We start from the raw sequence: 15,816 nt of genomic DNA, 5'->3' as shown, positions 1-15,816 counted from the left end.
TGAAGCATCAAAGGACTGTTCTAGCAATCCTAACTCTTGTGATTGTATTCAACTTCAGAATAATTAATAGTGAGCATTTGCCTTTGAGCTCTGGCATTTGAGCCAATGATTAATTCTTGTTCATGGACTTAAAGAAAGAGAATAGGCTAATAAAGAGTTACCTATGAGGATGGTAAAGCTGGTTTCTGCTGTCATTATTTTTAATTTATGAGTTATTTGTCTTTTGGTTCAGGTTTTCTTTGTAATGAGCAATGTCTTGTTGTCTGGATGTAATGGCTTTTTTGTAAGTATATTATAGGTTTTTGAGCTCCTGTTCTCTGTATTATGTCTAGAACTTCACATCGTGTTCTTCCGCTTGTTTTGCTCTAGTTCCTTCATGTTAGAGCCTGGTGATCTTGAGTTATCCGTTCGTACTTAGGCATGAAGCATGTAACTCTGTGTCACTGTGGGCAGGCCCTTTCTGGTGGGCTCCAGTAAGGGATGATATTGTAGAGACCCGGCTCCTTCAAGTACTCCTATCCATAGGTCTTTTCTCTAAAGCTAGTTGGTTTTTTTCTAAAAATAATCTGCCAAACTGTTGCTTGGAGTGGTTATGTGTTCCTACGTTTTCCTTAATCGCTCTCTTTTCACGCCGTACGTAGCCTTGCTCTCCACTGTGCTTGGTGTCTGCTTTGGAGCCTCTTACTCAGTTTTTGTTTAGAAAAACCTGTGCCAGAGCGAAGTGGATAGGCATCAGGGGAGGAATCTGGGCTACTGACCATTCAGACTTCGGGCCATGCCCCCCATGCTTCCTCCTTGCCTTCTTGGTACCTGATTGCTGCAATTTCAGGACTTTTTGGAAGTCCTGTGACTTGAGTTGGATTTCTACCGATTGGTACCTTCTACCGGAGGCATCTGCCGTTCCGGTTTCCGATCACTGCCGATTCCTCCCATCTGCTTTCCATTTCTTACATATTTGTTGCTCTTGTCTTTGTGACTCTTCAGTTTTTTTTTGGTCTGAGGTCTTACAATTTAAAAGATATTTTCATTCACATTTTAGTGGAGCAGAGATAGCACACATGCTTGATCTGCTATGTATATCAGAGATACCTTCCTCCAACCACCAGACCTCCAGTCCCACACTGCCCGTGAGAGCTTTTCCTGACCCTGTAGAATGCCGCCAGTGTTGCCCGATGTCACCACAGAACAGACGAAACACTTGTTTTCAGTTATTTGCCACGTGTTTATTTCTGTGGCCATACAACTGAATTCATACTTTTAAAGCAGTTAAAACTTTTAAAAGAACTACATTTCAGTCCTCTTCTGTTCAGTTTACTTACTTACTCAACACCAAAGCATTGGACTGTATCTAAAGATCTGACTCAGAATCATATGATCTTGTGGAAGTCGTAAGATAAACCCAACTAACCAGAAGGTGGAACACTAGAACGGGAGGCGGGGTGCAGTCTGAAGGGGAGGTGGGGACGTCTGGTGGTCGGTCAGAGGAAACAAAGGATGAAAACTCCATAGATAGGAAAGCCCCAGGTTTTGTTCAGGCAAGAATAAGTTTTATTTCAAAAAATTGGGGGCTTCTCAGGCACCTGGGTGGCTCAGTCGGTTGAGCGTCCGACTTTGGCTCAGGTCATGGTCTCGCGGTCTGCGGGTTCGAGCCCCGCATCGGGCTCTGTGCTGACAGCTCAGAGCCTGGAGCCTGCTTCGGATTCTGTGTCTCCCTCTCTCTCTGCCCCTCCCCTGCTCTTGTTCTCTCTCTCTCTCTCTCTCTCTCTCTCTCTCTCTGTCAAAAGTAAATAAACATTTAAAAAAAATTAATATAAAATAAAGTTTGTGGGTTCTCCTAAAGGAGTTAAAAAATCCACTTGTAAATAATTTTATTTGTGTTATTTTGGCTTGGCCAGGTAGGTCTGTCTGTCGCTTTCTCCCAGTGACTAGAGAAGGGTTTCTGGTATAGGATCTACACTTAATAAGTATTTGTTGATTTAATGAATGGAAAAACACTTGAGAACAAATGCTTTAAATATTCTGCTTTCTTATACTTAAAAAAAATAATAAACATGAGGTTTTGTTTTGTTTGCTCTGGTTTTTCCAAATTTAGATTTTCCTTGCTCCTACTTAACTTGGAGGAATACTACTTTGAACAACATACAGCTAATCATATTCAGAACAAGGGTGGTCACAACGAAAGGTAAGGAAGATTTTTGGATCTTAACAGAGTCACAGACCTTTTCCTTGCCTGATATTTTAAAAATTAAATGTATGATCTTGCAGATTCTCCCCCCTTTTGTACTGGGAACATAATGAGAAAGGAGGCCTTATAAGTTGCTGTCATACTTCAGATTTTTCTAAAGCTAAGAAGTAGTGTGTATGAATTCCTCTAATATGGGCGCTTAAATCAGCTGGATAGGACTCGGCTTCATTATTCCATCTTTTTTTTTTTTTCATGTATCACTTTTGTACTTATACTCTCAATTGTTTGGGTTATGGTGTCATAAGGCAATGATCATAAAACACCAGAGTGGCATAAAAATCAGTACTTTCAAAATGAATAATTTGATCTGAAGTAGAAGTGAAATCAGTTTTCTGTATATTGTAATAGTTACAGCTTATTGCTATAAAAACAGATTCAGTTTCTTTGGCCATACCTTTTGAAAGCTGTGTACAAAAATTTATAATGAAATTTTTTGTTTAAAATACCAACTTGGAATGCATAAAACCAGAGTTGTTGCAGCAAAGTTGTTTTTGCTTATGGTTTCCTTTGAGAGATGTCCCTTAACAAATACAGGCCACAACTTGAACATGCTCTGATACTAGTTAAACTCTTTAATTTTTATTGTTCTTCAGGTTTTATTTTGAAAGGACCATCAAAGCCGTGTGGTATTTGTTTGAATACAACCTAAAGTGAAAATTACTTAGCTTTTTGTTTGGGAGAAGTGGCTAAGTCTAAGTCTGGGGCAGGAAGGGTACAAGTTGACCCTGGAGAGTCTGTCCTATTGGGGAGGAAGGCAGGCATCAGAAACTACTTTGCATTGAATGTCTGTTTCTTTAGCATTCAAATTAGATAATTACTATTCCTTGAAAGTAGGACCTTGTTTTCTTCTGGAATTTTGCTCATATTCTTTTCCTTAATTTCATACCTTTGTTTTCCCTCCCAATACTCCTCTGCCCTATATCATAACAATGTCTTGTTTAAAATTAAGTACGGTAAAACCTTGATTTGTGAGCATAATTCGTTCTGGAAACATACTTGTAATCCAAAGCATTTGTACATTAAAGCAAATTTCCCCATAAGAAATAACAGAAACTCAGATGATTCATTCCACAACCCAAAAATATTCCTATAAAAATGATTACAATACTGTAATATTATATAAAATAATAAAGAAAATACAAAATCTAAAGAAAAATATATTAACCTGCACTTACCCTTGAAAACCTTTGTGACTGGTGTGAGGGAGACAAGAGAGAGGAGGGTTATTGTGTAGGACAACTTTCACTATCACTAACGGATGTTGACTACAGTACAGTATTAATAAATTCTTGCCATGTACTGTATTTAATGTAACCGGCAATAAGGCTGCAGAGAAGAGGGCCTCTATCTGCGGGCAGCCTGACCTAGAATGAAGCAAAGCGTTCCTAAGCTGACTCTCCTGGAAGAGCAAAGGACTATGCTGTGAAGTGACAAAAAAATACCCTAGTGCCCGTTGTGGGCATCTTCCAACATTCTGAAAAATCACTGGTTTCTGCTGAACACCGTGGCCTGAGACCGAGCATCCGTGGGGAGACAATCACCCACGATCCCGTAGAGAGAGAGAAAGAGAGGCAGAGAGAGACAAGAACCATTGGGTCAGTGGTGATCATGTGATGTTCGGCGTCATGTACTATTCATACCGCAAGACGTTGCTCGTTTATCAAGTTAAAATTCATTAGAAATGTTTGCTCGTCTAGAAGAACGCTTGCAGAACAAGTTACAACCCAAGGTTTTACTGTACATTTGTTTCTTATTAAAACACACATGTAAGCTAGCAAACTGAAACCTATTTTTCTACGCTTTAAGTTACCATTAGAGTACATTAGTATAATCCACGGAAGTGAATTCGGTGATATCTAGCAACATGGCATGTGCATTAACCTGTTGATCTAGCAAGGCTGCTTCTAGGAAACTGTCTCAGGGGTACCGTGGGAAATATATAAATGGGCCCATGAACAGGGTTATTTACCATAACGTTACTTGTAATAGCAAAATACTGGAAAGAGTCCAGTGAGTGAAGAAGTTGTGCGTAGTGCTGTGGAGTTGTCTCCTGCATGCATTCAGTGCAAAAAGTGAGGGCAGACTACTGGGTACTGTATGCTACCTTTCACATAAGAATGGAAGGAAATAATTTTTTGGATATATTTTTTAAAAATTAAAAATTTTTTAAATTACACATTTTAAAAAGCATAAACTAAAAGGTAATGAAAATGATGATCTACACAGAAGAAGGAGCGATGGGGGAATAATATAAAATGACTAGACTTCTCTGAGTGTCCCTTATTTTATATCCTTTGCTTTTGGAACTATAGAAATATTTTGCATATATTAAAATTTTTTTTTTAACACTTATTCATTTTTTGAGAGACAAAGAGAGACAGAGCGTGGGGGGGGGTGGGGAGGGGGCAGAGAGCGAGGGAGACACAGAATCCGAAGCAGGCTCCAGGCTCTGAGCTGTCCTCACAGAGCCCGATGTGGGGCTCGAACTCACGGACTGTGAGATCATGACCTGAGCTGAAGTTGGACAGTCAACCGACTGAGCCACCCAGGCGCCCCCTACACATATTTTAACGTAGAATTGAATTTCAGAAGAAACAGCAAATCCTAAAAATGAAAAAGAAAATGAAGCAAATGAACTTAACTATATATAAGTTGAGGGGTAACTACAGTAATTTGTGTCTCTGGTGAGATGCAGCCTGAGTAGAAAAAGAATTGCAAAAAAGGTGGCAAGTGTTTTAGTAGTAATATTGTTGTTAGTACTTTTGGTATTATTATTTTGAAACTGTTTGTTATTCACACACGCACATAGATTTATATGAAGCAAATGGGTAGTATGTTGATGCTGTGACAGAAACTTTGAGTATGAAAGAGATACAAATCCAGTAGTAAAGGAGTTAAGTTAAAAGCCTGATCTTACTTTTGAATTGGAAACACTTACGTGGATTCATACACTTTTCTTTTAAAAGAAAGCATTTTCCAGCTCTCCCCTCAGGAAAGGCCTAGAAACAACCCTGTCGCGCTGAGCACCGAGATTGTGCTCTCTGAATACCACTTCCCACTGAAAGGAACGAGGGCCCTTTGGAGAAATGGCTGAGTCTAAGTGTGGGGCAGGAGGGGTGCAAGATGAGCCTGGAGTGTCTGTCCTGTTGGGACGGGAAGGCAAGCATCAGAAACTACTGTGCATTGAATTGAAAAGACACAAGGGCCGACTTGAAGAATTGGGCAACAAATGGGGCAAACTGGACAGTGGAAAAGAATAATGACTCAGTGATTGAAACATATCAGAACTGTTAAAATCCGTGAGTTCATGAGATACATATCCATCCGTCCCAGTGATGCTGGGACCCCAGCTCATTTTTCTGGAAATTGATAAATAAAGGTAAAGAATCAAGCAGTTTTTCTGCTCTCTCTGTACACCTTGTGCTTTTAGAGTAACCAGATCACAGATAAATACTATCAGGTTGTTCTCTATTAATGAATTCTAGATAATAAACACAGAAAGAATGATAAAAATTTCAGTTCCTAAATGAGTAATGGGGTCAGGATGGCAAACTATGGCCCTGGGTTCAAAATCTGGCCTGCCACTTCTCTTAAATTGCATTGTTGTTCTTTTAGTTAATGGTTTGGCTATGTACTTTCTAGTTAAAATGTATTATAGTTCTTTGGTGACTTCTGTTATGTTCATGAGCAATAATCCTTTGTATTTTGATCCCTAGGAAAATCAGAGGCTCCTTAAAAATATGTTCAAAATCAGTTATTTTTGAACCAGATGCAATATCCCAGCCCATCATTAAGGTAAATGCATTTTAAATGTGAACAGAGACGTTCCTACTCTTTGTGTATATCTTACCTTTGCTTATTTTTATAATATTTCTCCCTCAATTTTATCCAGATTCCTTTGAGAGATTGTATAAAAATAGGAAAACATGAAGAAAATGGATCCAGTAGACACTTTACAAAGTATGTCTTTGTCAGTAACTATTTAATTTTACTTCTGCCAAAAAATTCTGTATATTTAATGACTTTTATCTGCATTGTAGGGCAAAATCTGGGGCGATTTCACTCCTTTTCAGTCAGGTAAGAAGCACATAGTGAATATTTTTTTCTTAACCTGAGTAAAAACACACACACACCATTTTGGGTTTTTTTAGCACAGTGAAATTATTGGTAGAAATCTCAAACGAAGACTGCTGGAATAGATCTTTAAATGCTTTTAATATTGAACCATTGGGAAATATTTTTAAAAATTTTTATTTATTTTTGAGAGAGAGAGAGAGAGAGAGAGAGAGTGAGAGAGAGTGAGAGTGAGAGTACAAGCAGGGGAGGGGCAGAGAGAGAGGGAGACACAGAATCTGAAGCAGGCTCCAGGCTCTGAGCTGTCAGCCCAGAGCCTGATGCGGGGCTCGAACCTACGAACCATGAGATCGTGACCTGAGCCGAAGTCAGGCATGTAACTGGCTGAGGCACCCAGGGGCCCCGAGAAATATATATTTTTAAAGCTGTGATCACTAATGAGATCCTTAATGTTTATAAAGTTGTGTGATGCCTGCAGGCTTGTGGTTTCGTCCTGAGGATCATGATGGTGTCCGTGGGTTGAGATGAAACCACCGCAGCCCCCCCTCATCCCCCCCTCCCCCCAGGCCTCCTGGCCACTTAGTCGGTGGGGGCCAGCAGCACAGCACTGAGTAGGATCTCGGCTTGGCTCATGGTGACAGCAGGCCACCAGCTCAGGATGTGCCGGCTTGTACAGTGATGAGGCTTGGGGTCATGACCTCTTACTCATTCCAGACGTATTCCGTGTACAATGATGTACCCAGTGCCGTGCTTACTGCTGGCAACACAAAGAAAATTAAAATACGGTTTTTCTCCCATCATATACTTAGTTCGTTCATAGATTTTTTTTTTTTTTTAACTTATAAATAAGAAAGGAGTCAAGGGCCTCTCCCACTTGCTTTTTGCTCTGGATTTTACCTTTTTTATCTTTAAAATGAGAGGGTTAGAGATCATGTTGCCCCAACTATCTGCAGAGGCCTAGTTCCATGAAGTGGACTTTCTCAAAGGGAAATCATTCCACGGTCAAGTAAGCATGGGAGGGAGATGATTGGAGCAGAGGCTGCTCCGGTGGGTTTTTTTCGGATCACCTACCCCTTCTGTTCATGGAACGCTTTTTTTTTTTTTTTTTTTTTAAGTTTATTCATTTATTTTGAGAGAGAGAGCGAGCAAGGGAGGGGCAGAGAGAGAGGGAGAGAGAGAATCCCAAGCAGGCTGTGTGCCCAGCACAGAGCCCGACATGGGGCTCAAACTCACGAACTGTGAGATCATAACCTGAGCCAAGATCAAGACTTAGACGCTTAGCCGACTGAGCCATCCAGGAGGCCCCATAGAACACTTTTTAATGTGTGTTGAAAAGTGTTTTATGAAAGCAGGGAGATAAACAGATGAGGTGATTTTCTAGGTCTACCTTCCATGATTCAGTTAGTTTCCAGAAAGAAAACATTTGAAACCAGCCTATCTTTGACTTCCTGTTGTTTTACCTGGTATAAATGAAAACAGTTAAAGCCATCTATTACTTTGGAGGTGGGGTGGGGGGAACACCATAATTCTGGCCTACACCTGTGCTCTCATTATTTCTGTAGTATCATCCTACATCATAGCTTTGTTCTAGAAAGTCCACTTCTTGAAAGGAAGAGGTACTTTCTCAATTGGAAGCGTGGTTTCCATTATACAAATGATCCATTTTAGTTATTTACAAACTTAGTAGCAGAGGTCTCGTGTCAGTTACTCAAAATCAACTTAAGTATGCAATTAAAAGCAGCTCAACTTTTGTGGCTTTTGATTACTTTAAGAGGTCACACTTGTTTCAGAAATATGTTATGGTTCTTTAGGCTTTAGAGAGTAGGTGTTTGTGTAAATAATAGTTTTTATTCATGCATTTATATATTCAGTATATATATTCACGACTTTGAAGGCATAGGGAAGAATGAAGTATTCAAAGCCCCTCTCCCCATGGACTTTACTGTTTGATGGGGGCAACAGACAATAAGCAGACATCTTCTGTACTGAAGAAAATGCAAACAGGACGAAAGGATCGAGAATGATGAGGAAAGCAGGAGCTGCTTTAGAGAGAATGGTCGGCGGTGCCTGGCCGCAAAGGCACATGGGAAGGCACACCACTCAGAAGGGCTGAGGGAATGAGCCAGGCAGCTGCCGAGGGGTGGGGGCCTGAGAGGCGAAGGTCCTGGCAGGTGGCAGGCTCAGTGGGGGTGAACGTGCCTGGGGCGAGGGATGAAGGGCAGCGGGGAAGGGAGGTGGAGCGGTGGTGGGCTCTGTGTCACGGAGGCCCTGTGGGGTAATAAGCAGTCCACATAAAGCACAAAAGAGAATAAATAACCCCTGACAGCTGAGTTGTGTGTGCTGGTAAATTTCTTGGAGGCTGGGTAGGGAATGTGCTGTAGGGGGCATGAGCGGAAGCAAGGAGAGCCTTGAGGGGTATTGAGAACCTGGAGGTTTTCTTCCAGGATGGTAGCAGTGGAAGGGTGAGAGGTGGTCAGTGTCTGGATACATGCTGAAGAAAAACCTAACAGGTGTACTGATGGGTTCGTTGCAAGGTACAAAGGAGAACAGTCAGGAATGACCCCCAACAAGGTGGATAGCAAGGCCCTCCTCCATTGCTGTCAAGGAGCCCGGGGAAGAGCAGACTCTGTTGACAAGGTGACCTCCGAGAGGGAAAGTCTGGCGGGCCTCGGGAGCATTGGTCTGGGTTTCAGGGAGAAGGCTGAGGCGACAGACATAAGCTGGGTGAAGCCCGGGGCCTGGATGAGGTTTCTAGGGGCCGGGTGTACACAGAGGGCCCTGAGGACTAGACCCAGCAAGTCTGCCACGGGAGGTTGGGAAGAGAGAGGGTCTGAAGGAAGACAGGAGGGGCAGCGGGCGAGGCCAGGGAGGGCTGGGAGCCGGTGGCTGGAAGCCAGCTGGACAGCTGCTTCAGGAAGAGCCATCCTGAGCTCCGAGAAACAGAACCCAGGAAATGCTCAGAACAGACCCTTGAGTTTGGTGACCTGGAGATCTGGTGCACCTTTTATGACCTCAGGAGTGGATTCACCCCTGTAATGTGTGGTGTGGCTAAAAACCCACCCAGGGCCCAAGAGAAAGTACCGTCAGCTCTTGCAAAGAGTTTTGCCACAAAAAGGAACAGAAACAGTAAAATGAGGATATAAGACCCAAGGGAGGGTTCTTATCTCGTTTGTTTCAAATGTGAGAAAGTACAGCAAGCGTTATCACCATAGGAGCAGAGTTTCTGAACAGCTGGCAGGTGGAGGGAGGTCTACATTTTGTGGCCTAGTAGAGTGACCGCTTCTGAGGCCCCGGGCAGACCCATCATCATGGCAGGAGGGAAGGCAGGGAGACGGGTAGGGCTCCGTGTTGACGGCCCTGGCGGGTGGCATTGCTTCTTGGACATGGTTACTAACATACAGTGTAGGCAGGTGACCAGTGCGTGTAAGACACCCTATGCCCAGATCGCCTACAGAGAAGTTTCTTTATGTTAATAAGCACATCTCATACCACAGTGACTTTGTTTTACCCGTTTCTTAGAAAATTGGCACTTCGATTAGCTTCCTTCCTCTGTCTGCTTGGTTACTGGGTACAGGTCATGACATTCATAAAACATCTTAGGGATCTTACCCGGCAATGGTTGCTACCTTGCTGCCTTGAATCCCTTTTTAAGATTTGTTATCCTAACACTACAACTTTAAAGCCATACTAAGAGCAATGCAAGTGCTTTTGGAAATAGAGATTATGTTCACACTGATTTAAATTTGATGCATAATATCTTAATTTATAGTAACTTATTACTGAGAATTTTTAATTATCTCACATGTAATTGATTTGTCCTTCTCAGGTATATTTCATTAAAGAACACAATATCGTTGCGCCGTATAAAATAGAAAGGGTAAGTAAAGCTTTTCATTTATTCCTGACACTTTATATAGTGATTTTAAGCAGTAAGATTTTGTGATTTTATTAACATCTTTAATCGAATAGAAGAATAATAAAGAGTATTTAAAACTTGTTACCAGCAGTTATAACAGAATTACCCAAGGGAGCCATAGACTTTAGTCCAAGAGATTTCAATAAACTTTTTGACTTAAAAAATAAATGTGTCTAATAGGGGGGAGAAATCTTAAACTATTAGATTAGCAATTGAAATCAGAATGTGTGTCATTTATAAGGTCATTTGCTAACTGTATTTTTTAAAATGTTTAAGAAATATTTATAGGATATAAAATGCCCTTGAGAGCTGAATAATAATTTATAAATTGTCTTAATTGAGAGAGCTATGAGTATACTTGCATACATTTCTGGTTTTCCAGGCCCTGTCAAGGAAGCATAGGCATCACATTTAACCGTTCTGTACATCGCTTCATTCTTTGGCTTCAGCTTAATATATAGTAAAGGGATAACTCCTACCAAAAGAGGGTTTTTACGGGACCTGCATTCAGGCTGGTGCTCTGCACACGGACACCGCCGTGAATGAGGAAAAGCCACCCTCTCGGAGCAAACAGCCCCACAGGCTAAACCTCTGTCTGTCATAGGCCAGCCTGCAGTGTCTCAGCACTTGGGGAACTCGCAGACTACATGCTGTGGCTTTGAGGTTTATGCACCAGAAACACTGGCATTTACCAGTCAGAAACTGTAGATATGAGATTTAATTGCTCTCCACTGATGCTGTTGGCATTTGGGGCAGGATGGTTCTTAATGGTGTGGGGGCATCCCTCACACTGCAGGTATAGACACCCTACTCACTGTTCCCCCTGGTGTTGAGTAGGACCTCAATGCACTGGGGTAGTAGGAACCCCCCCGCCCACCCCCACCACCCCCCTGCCAAGTTGAGACCCACTGCCTGGGGGACTGTCCCTCCCATCGCTCTCATGATATCCACAAAGCTGTTCTTGGTCCATTGAGAAGTTACGTAAAAGGAGATGAGGGAGGTTTCCGAAGCAGAGAAGCTCTGTTGCTTCAGCGTACACTGGCTGTGATTTTCAGATTGAAAAAGAGGGATAGTGACATTGGTGGTGACCATGAGAGATGGCGGAGTAGGAAGCCCTTGTTCCTCTCATGGAGACCCTGATTCAGTCAACAATACATGGACCACCAGCACCTTTTGTGACAAACCTGGAAACCAGTTAAGAGGCCCTGCACCCCAGGTTAGCATGGAAAGAGCCCCACTGAAGCTAACAGGGATGTTTGTGACATCCTTTCAATATAGTCCCACCCCCAATACCCTACCGCGTGACGGGAGCGAACTCGCAGCTCCTCCCGGGAGAAGACAGGACCATGTCCAACCGTGTGTCCAACCATGTGTACGGGACCGTGTTCTGACTGTTGGGGTGGCTGCCCGAGGGACTGGCTTCAGTGTTGCCTGTGTTGGAGCAGTGATAGGACCCAGCATGCTCTAGATGCCTGGGGCCACCGACCACAAGGAAAAGCTGGGCATCAGGCTGCCGCTCCAGGGACCTGTGGTGCAGCAGACGGAGGACAGTGCAGCCCAGCAGACGCTCCCTCAGGGCTAAGAGGAGAGAATGTGACAAATCACATCAACCATCACAGGAGATATTCACCTGCCCTCTGAGCACCTAAATGTTTGAAGCAAACATTGACAGAATTGAAGGGAGAAATTGATAGCAACACAATAAAAATAAAAGATCTCAATGCCCCACTTCCTTTTTATTTTTTTAATGTCTCTCTATTTTGAGAAAGAGCACGCAGTCAGGGAGGGGCAGAGAGAGAGAGAGAGAGAGAGAGAGAGACGGAGGGAGAATATCCCAAGCAGGCTCTGTGCTGTCAGTGTAGAACCTGATGCAAGGCTCTATCTCATGAACTGTGAGATCATGACCTGAGCCAAAATCAAGAGTTGGATGCTTAACTAACTGATGCTTAACCGGGTGCCCCTCGATGCCCCACTTTCAATAATGGGTAGAACATCCAGACAGAAGGTCAGTTAGGAAACAGAGGATCTGAACAACAGTATAGACCAGATGAACCTAAGAGACATACAGAGAACACTCCACCCAACAGCAGCAGAATACACATTCTTCTCAGGAGCACAAGAAACATTCCCTAGGACATAGCACATGTCAGGTCACAAAATGAATTTAAGAAGATTGAAGTCATACCAGGCATCTTTTCTGACCGTGGTGGACTAAAACTAGAAATACATAGCAGAAGGCAAGTTCACAGGCGTTACCAGCAACGACCAGTGGGTCAAAGAAGAAATGGGGCAATTAAAAAACACCTCGAGACAAAATTGAAAACGGAACATGCCTAAACTTACAGGATGTGGCAAAAGCTGTACTGAGGGGGAGGTTTCTAGTGATACGTACCTACAGTAAGGGAAGGAAACATCTCAGATTTAAAAACCTAACTACACACCTCGAGAAATGAGAGAAAACAGCCAACTGAGTCCAAAGTTGGCAGAAGGGAAGAAATAATAAATGTAGCAGTAATGTCTGGCAGGGTCTGCTCCTGCCCCCTCCCCCACCCCTAGCTCTCATTCCAGGGGGAGGAGCCGGCAGACACGGGCACAGCCCAGCAGAGGCATTGCAAATGTTCCTAAAGTAGCATGGTTGGGCTTCTTCTCTTCCCTTGATTTGATTTGTTTCCCTTCTTCTTAGGGCACAATGGAGTATGTTTTTGAATTGGATGTTTCAGGGAAAGTGGAAGATGTCGTGGAAACGTTGCTTCAGGTAAGCCAGCGCCTTCCTCGGGCATTCCCTGGGCAGAGAATTCAAAGCACACTTAGGCAGAAACTTAAAAAAAGAAAAAAAAAATCTTATTTATACATCTCTCTAAAACCATAATTTCTTTTCTAAATATGAAGCAGATTTACTTGAATATGTTGCATTTGAAAACTGTATGTTAGGAAGAAGTCACAGATGTATCAGAAGTGATCTTACCTGTTACCGAGGAACAGAATGATTGCTGGTTTTCATTGCTTCTAAGGAAATATCTTTGTATCGTTTCGGAGAAAAAAAAAATAAATTCTTGTACATTTGTATATTGTAGCTTCACAGAGCGTCCTGCCTTGACAAACTTGGGGACCAAACTGCTATGGTAAGAGTTTCTAGAGATCGGTGTCTTTTTCGTGAATTAAATTGTATTGAGGTTTCACTCCTAAATCCTTATTTTTTAATGGTTCTGTTTTAATAGATAACCGCTATTTTGCAGTCGCGTTTGGCTAGGACATCATTTGACAAGAACAGGTAAGTTTTTAATGATTTCGTTCCCAGATTCTAAAAGCAGCAGATGTCTTTGATCCGTGTGCCTCCTTTGGCCTGTCCCAGACCGCCGATGTCACCGTCCGGGCCCCCAGACCTGCGTGTTGTCGGGAATGTCCCTGCCTCCGCTTCTCCATCCTGACTTGGGTCAGCCAGACAGGCCTGTGGACTGATGCTCACTAAGATCTTTCTAGGCCCTCAACTTCCGTCTTTTCACCCTGCTGTTGCCGGAGTTCAGGCCTCCACTGCCTTCACTCAGAACACTGTAGCGGCTGTGAGCTTGTCCACCTGACTCCAGTCTTCCCCTTTCCTATTCTCTCTTCCCTACCGAGCATGCCTTGAAAATGTGCTTTTTCTAAGGAACTTGATTATATCGCACGTCTGTTTAAAACTCTTCAGGATTTCCAGCTGCCTTCAGGGTAAAGTCTGAATCTTACGTGGCTTAGGTTCTAGCCCTTGTGTGTGCAGTACGTGTGGTCGCTGGTGTCCTGTGGAATTCTGTGCTCCAGCTCTTTGCATCTATGCAGATCCTGAATCAAATGGTCTCTTCCCTCTGAGCCTTCCTGCATGTTCCCTGAGAGCATTCAGCCTCCTTCCTCTTTTGCATCTGGCGGACTCTTACTTATTCTTCTGATTTCAGCTTGGCTGAAGTCACTTGTTTCCAGTTGTTCTGGAAAGTCTTATCCGACCCTTCAAGCTGTGATAGGTACCTTACTAAGGTGTCCTGTGGGGACTGGGAAACTATATTCCTACTAGTCCAGTGATTTTTTTCATTGATTTTCTCAGCTTTTCTAAGTATACAAGATATTTCCTGCAAATAATTATGCTTTTTGTACAGACCTGTGTTCTTATTGGTTTCTTGCCTTCTATTAAGTAGATCTGCATTTCCTCTCTAATACCACTGTATCAGTCATTGTAACTGTATAATAACTCTTGATATTTACAGGTTCAGGGCCTCTTTATTTTCCTTTTCAGTTTATGTCTTCGCTATTCTTGGCCTTATCCTGCACTTCTATATACATTTAAAAACAGCTTGTCAAGTTCCATAAAACAAAGCCCGCTGGGATTCTGATTGGGATTGCAATGAATCACTCATTTATTTAGGCCTTCTTTAACGTCTTCCTTATGATTTTCTCTGTAAAGGTCTTTCCCCACTTGTGTTAGATTTATTCCAGGGACTTCGTATTTCTGACAGTGTTGTAAATGATGTCCTAAAAAGTCCTTTCCTGTTCATTGTTGATACGTGGAATGCAGTGGATTTTTGTGTATTCAGTTTGTGGCTAAACTTCGTGATCAGTGCCGTTAACTTTATATGTAAATTCTTTAATATGTACAAAATCCTGTCATAAATTATTACAGTCCCTGTTCACTAAATACCATTTTTATTTTAGATTCTTATTTTAGATTCCTGCATTTGTAATGACTCCAGCTTAAGACAACGTAGAAAGTATTGGTTGAATAGACTCATTTATGGATTATCATATGCCAGGCTTTTGCTCCAGGCTTATGTTTATAAATGAGATTAGTTTGTAATATTCTGTTTTATTGCTATCTTTGTGAGATTTGTGACCTTACACTACATTTTAGAGTGTTGAAGCACTTGCCAGGAAAGCCATCTGGCCAATAATGTTTCTCTGTGTATGTTTGTTTGCTTCTCTTTCTGTTTCACCTGCAAAGCATTAATTTTTCTTTCTGTTTTAATACTTGCAGGATATTTTAGGTAAATGGATTGCCAGGGGAAGAATAGCTTCCTTTTTAGGAAGGAAAAGGAATAAGAAGAATTAGCTTCTCTTGACCTACTTAGAATGCATAATTCTGAGTAGCGATTTTTTCAGTCCTGGGCTTCAGCATCGCATTAATTTTAAAAATGGCTCACTGTGGAGGTTTTAATTTAATCCAGCCTCCAAAATGTTAGGCTGAAGAATTCAGAGAAGAAACTTTTACTGTATAAAATGCGATATTCCCGTGTGGTACACTTCCTCTCAAAGAAAGGTAAACTTTGACCATCATAGTTCCAAGGAAATACTTTCTTATTGAAGAAATAAAAGATAACTACATTTATTTTTCTCTACCGTTCATTCTGAAAATTTTCAAATCCTCACAAGTCCGAAGAATAACATAATGAACAGAGATACCCTATGAGTCACCAAGGGTTAATTAATTTGTTAACATTTTGTCAGATTTGCTTTAGTTCTTGCACGTTCTGTGTTTGTGTGTGTACAAGTGTATGTGTGTGTATATATATGTGTGTGTGTGTGGGTGGGTGTATGTCTGATATTTATATTTCCTTTATAC

General features: G+C 42.1%; 1 protein-coding gene across 1 annotated transcript in view; it reads left to right on the top strand.

Moving 5' to 3' along the window:
- The window catches only part of NSMAF (neutral sphingomyelinase activation associated factor), a 63,073-nt gene that overhangs the window by 15,698 nt on the left and 31,559 nt on the right, over window positions 1–15,816 (top strand). The window contains exons 2-9 of the mRNA XM_043601123.1: window positions 2,093–2,182; window positions 5,962–6,040; window positions 6,138–6,205; window positions 6,286–6,322; window positions 10,146–10,196; window positions 12,919–12,990; window positions 13,310–13,357; window positions 13,454–13,506. Coding sequence (XP_043457058.1) covers window positions 2,093–2,182; window positions 5,962–6,040; window positions 6,138–6,205; window positions 6,286–6,322; window positions 10,146–10,196; window positions 12,919–12,990; window positions 13,310–13,357; window positions 13,454–13,506 — 498 coding nt within the window. The remainder of the gene's footprint in view (window positions 1–2,092; window positions 2,183–5,961; window positions 6,041–6,137; window positions 6,206–6,285; window positions 6,323–10,145; window positions 10,197–12,918; window positions 12,991–13,309; window positions 13,358–13,453; window positions 13,507–15,816) is intronic.

Source organism: Prionailurus bengalensis, chromosome F2 (genome assembly GCF_016509475.1).
Source record: "Prionailurus bengalensis isolate Pbe53 chromosome F2, Fcat_Pben_1.1_paternal_pri, whole genome shotgun sequence".
Lineage (NCBI taxonomy): Eukaryota > Metazoa > Chordata > Mammalia > Carnivora > Felidae > Prionailurus > Prionailurus bengalensis.
The sequence above is the reverse complement of the archived record's forward strand: the minus strand, read 5'-3'. Positions and strand labels throughout refer to the sequence as shown.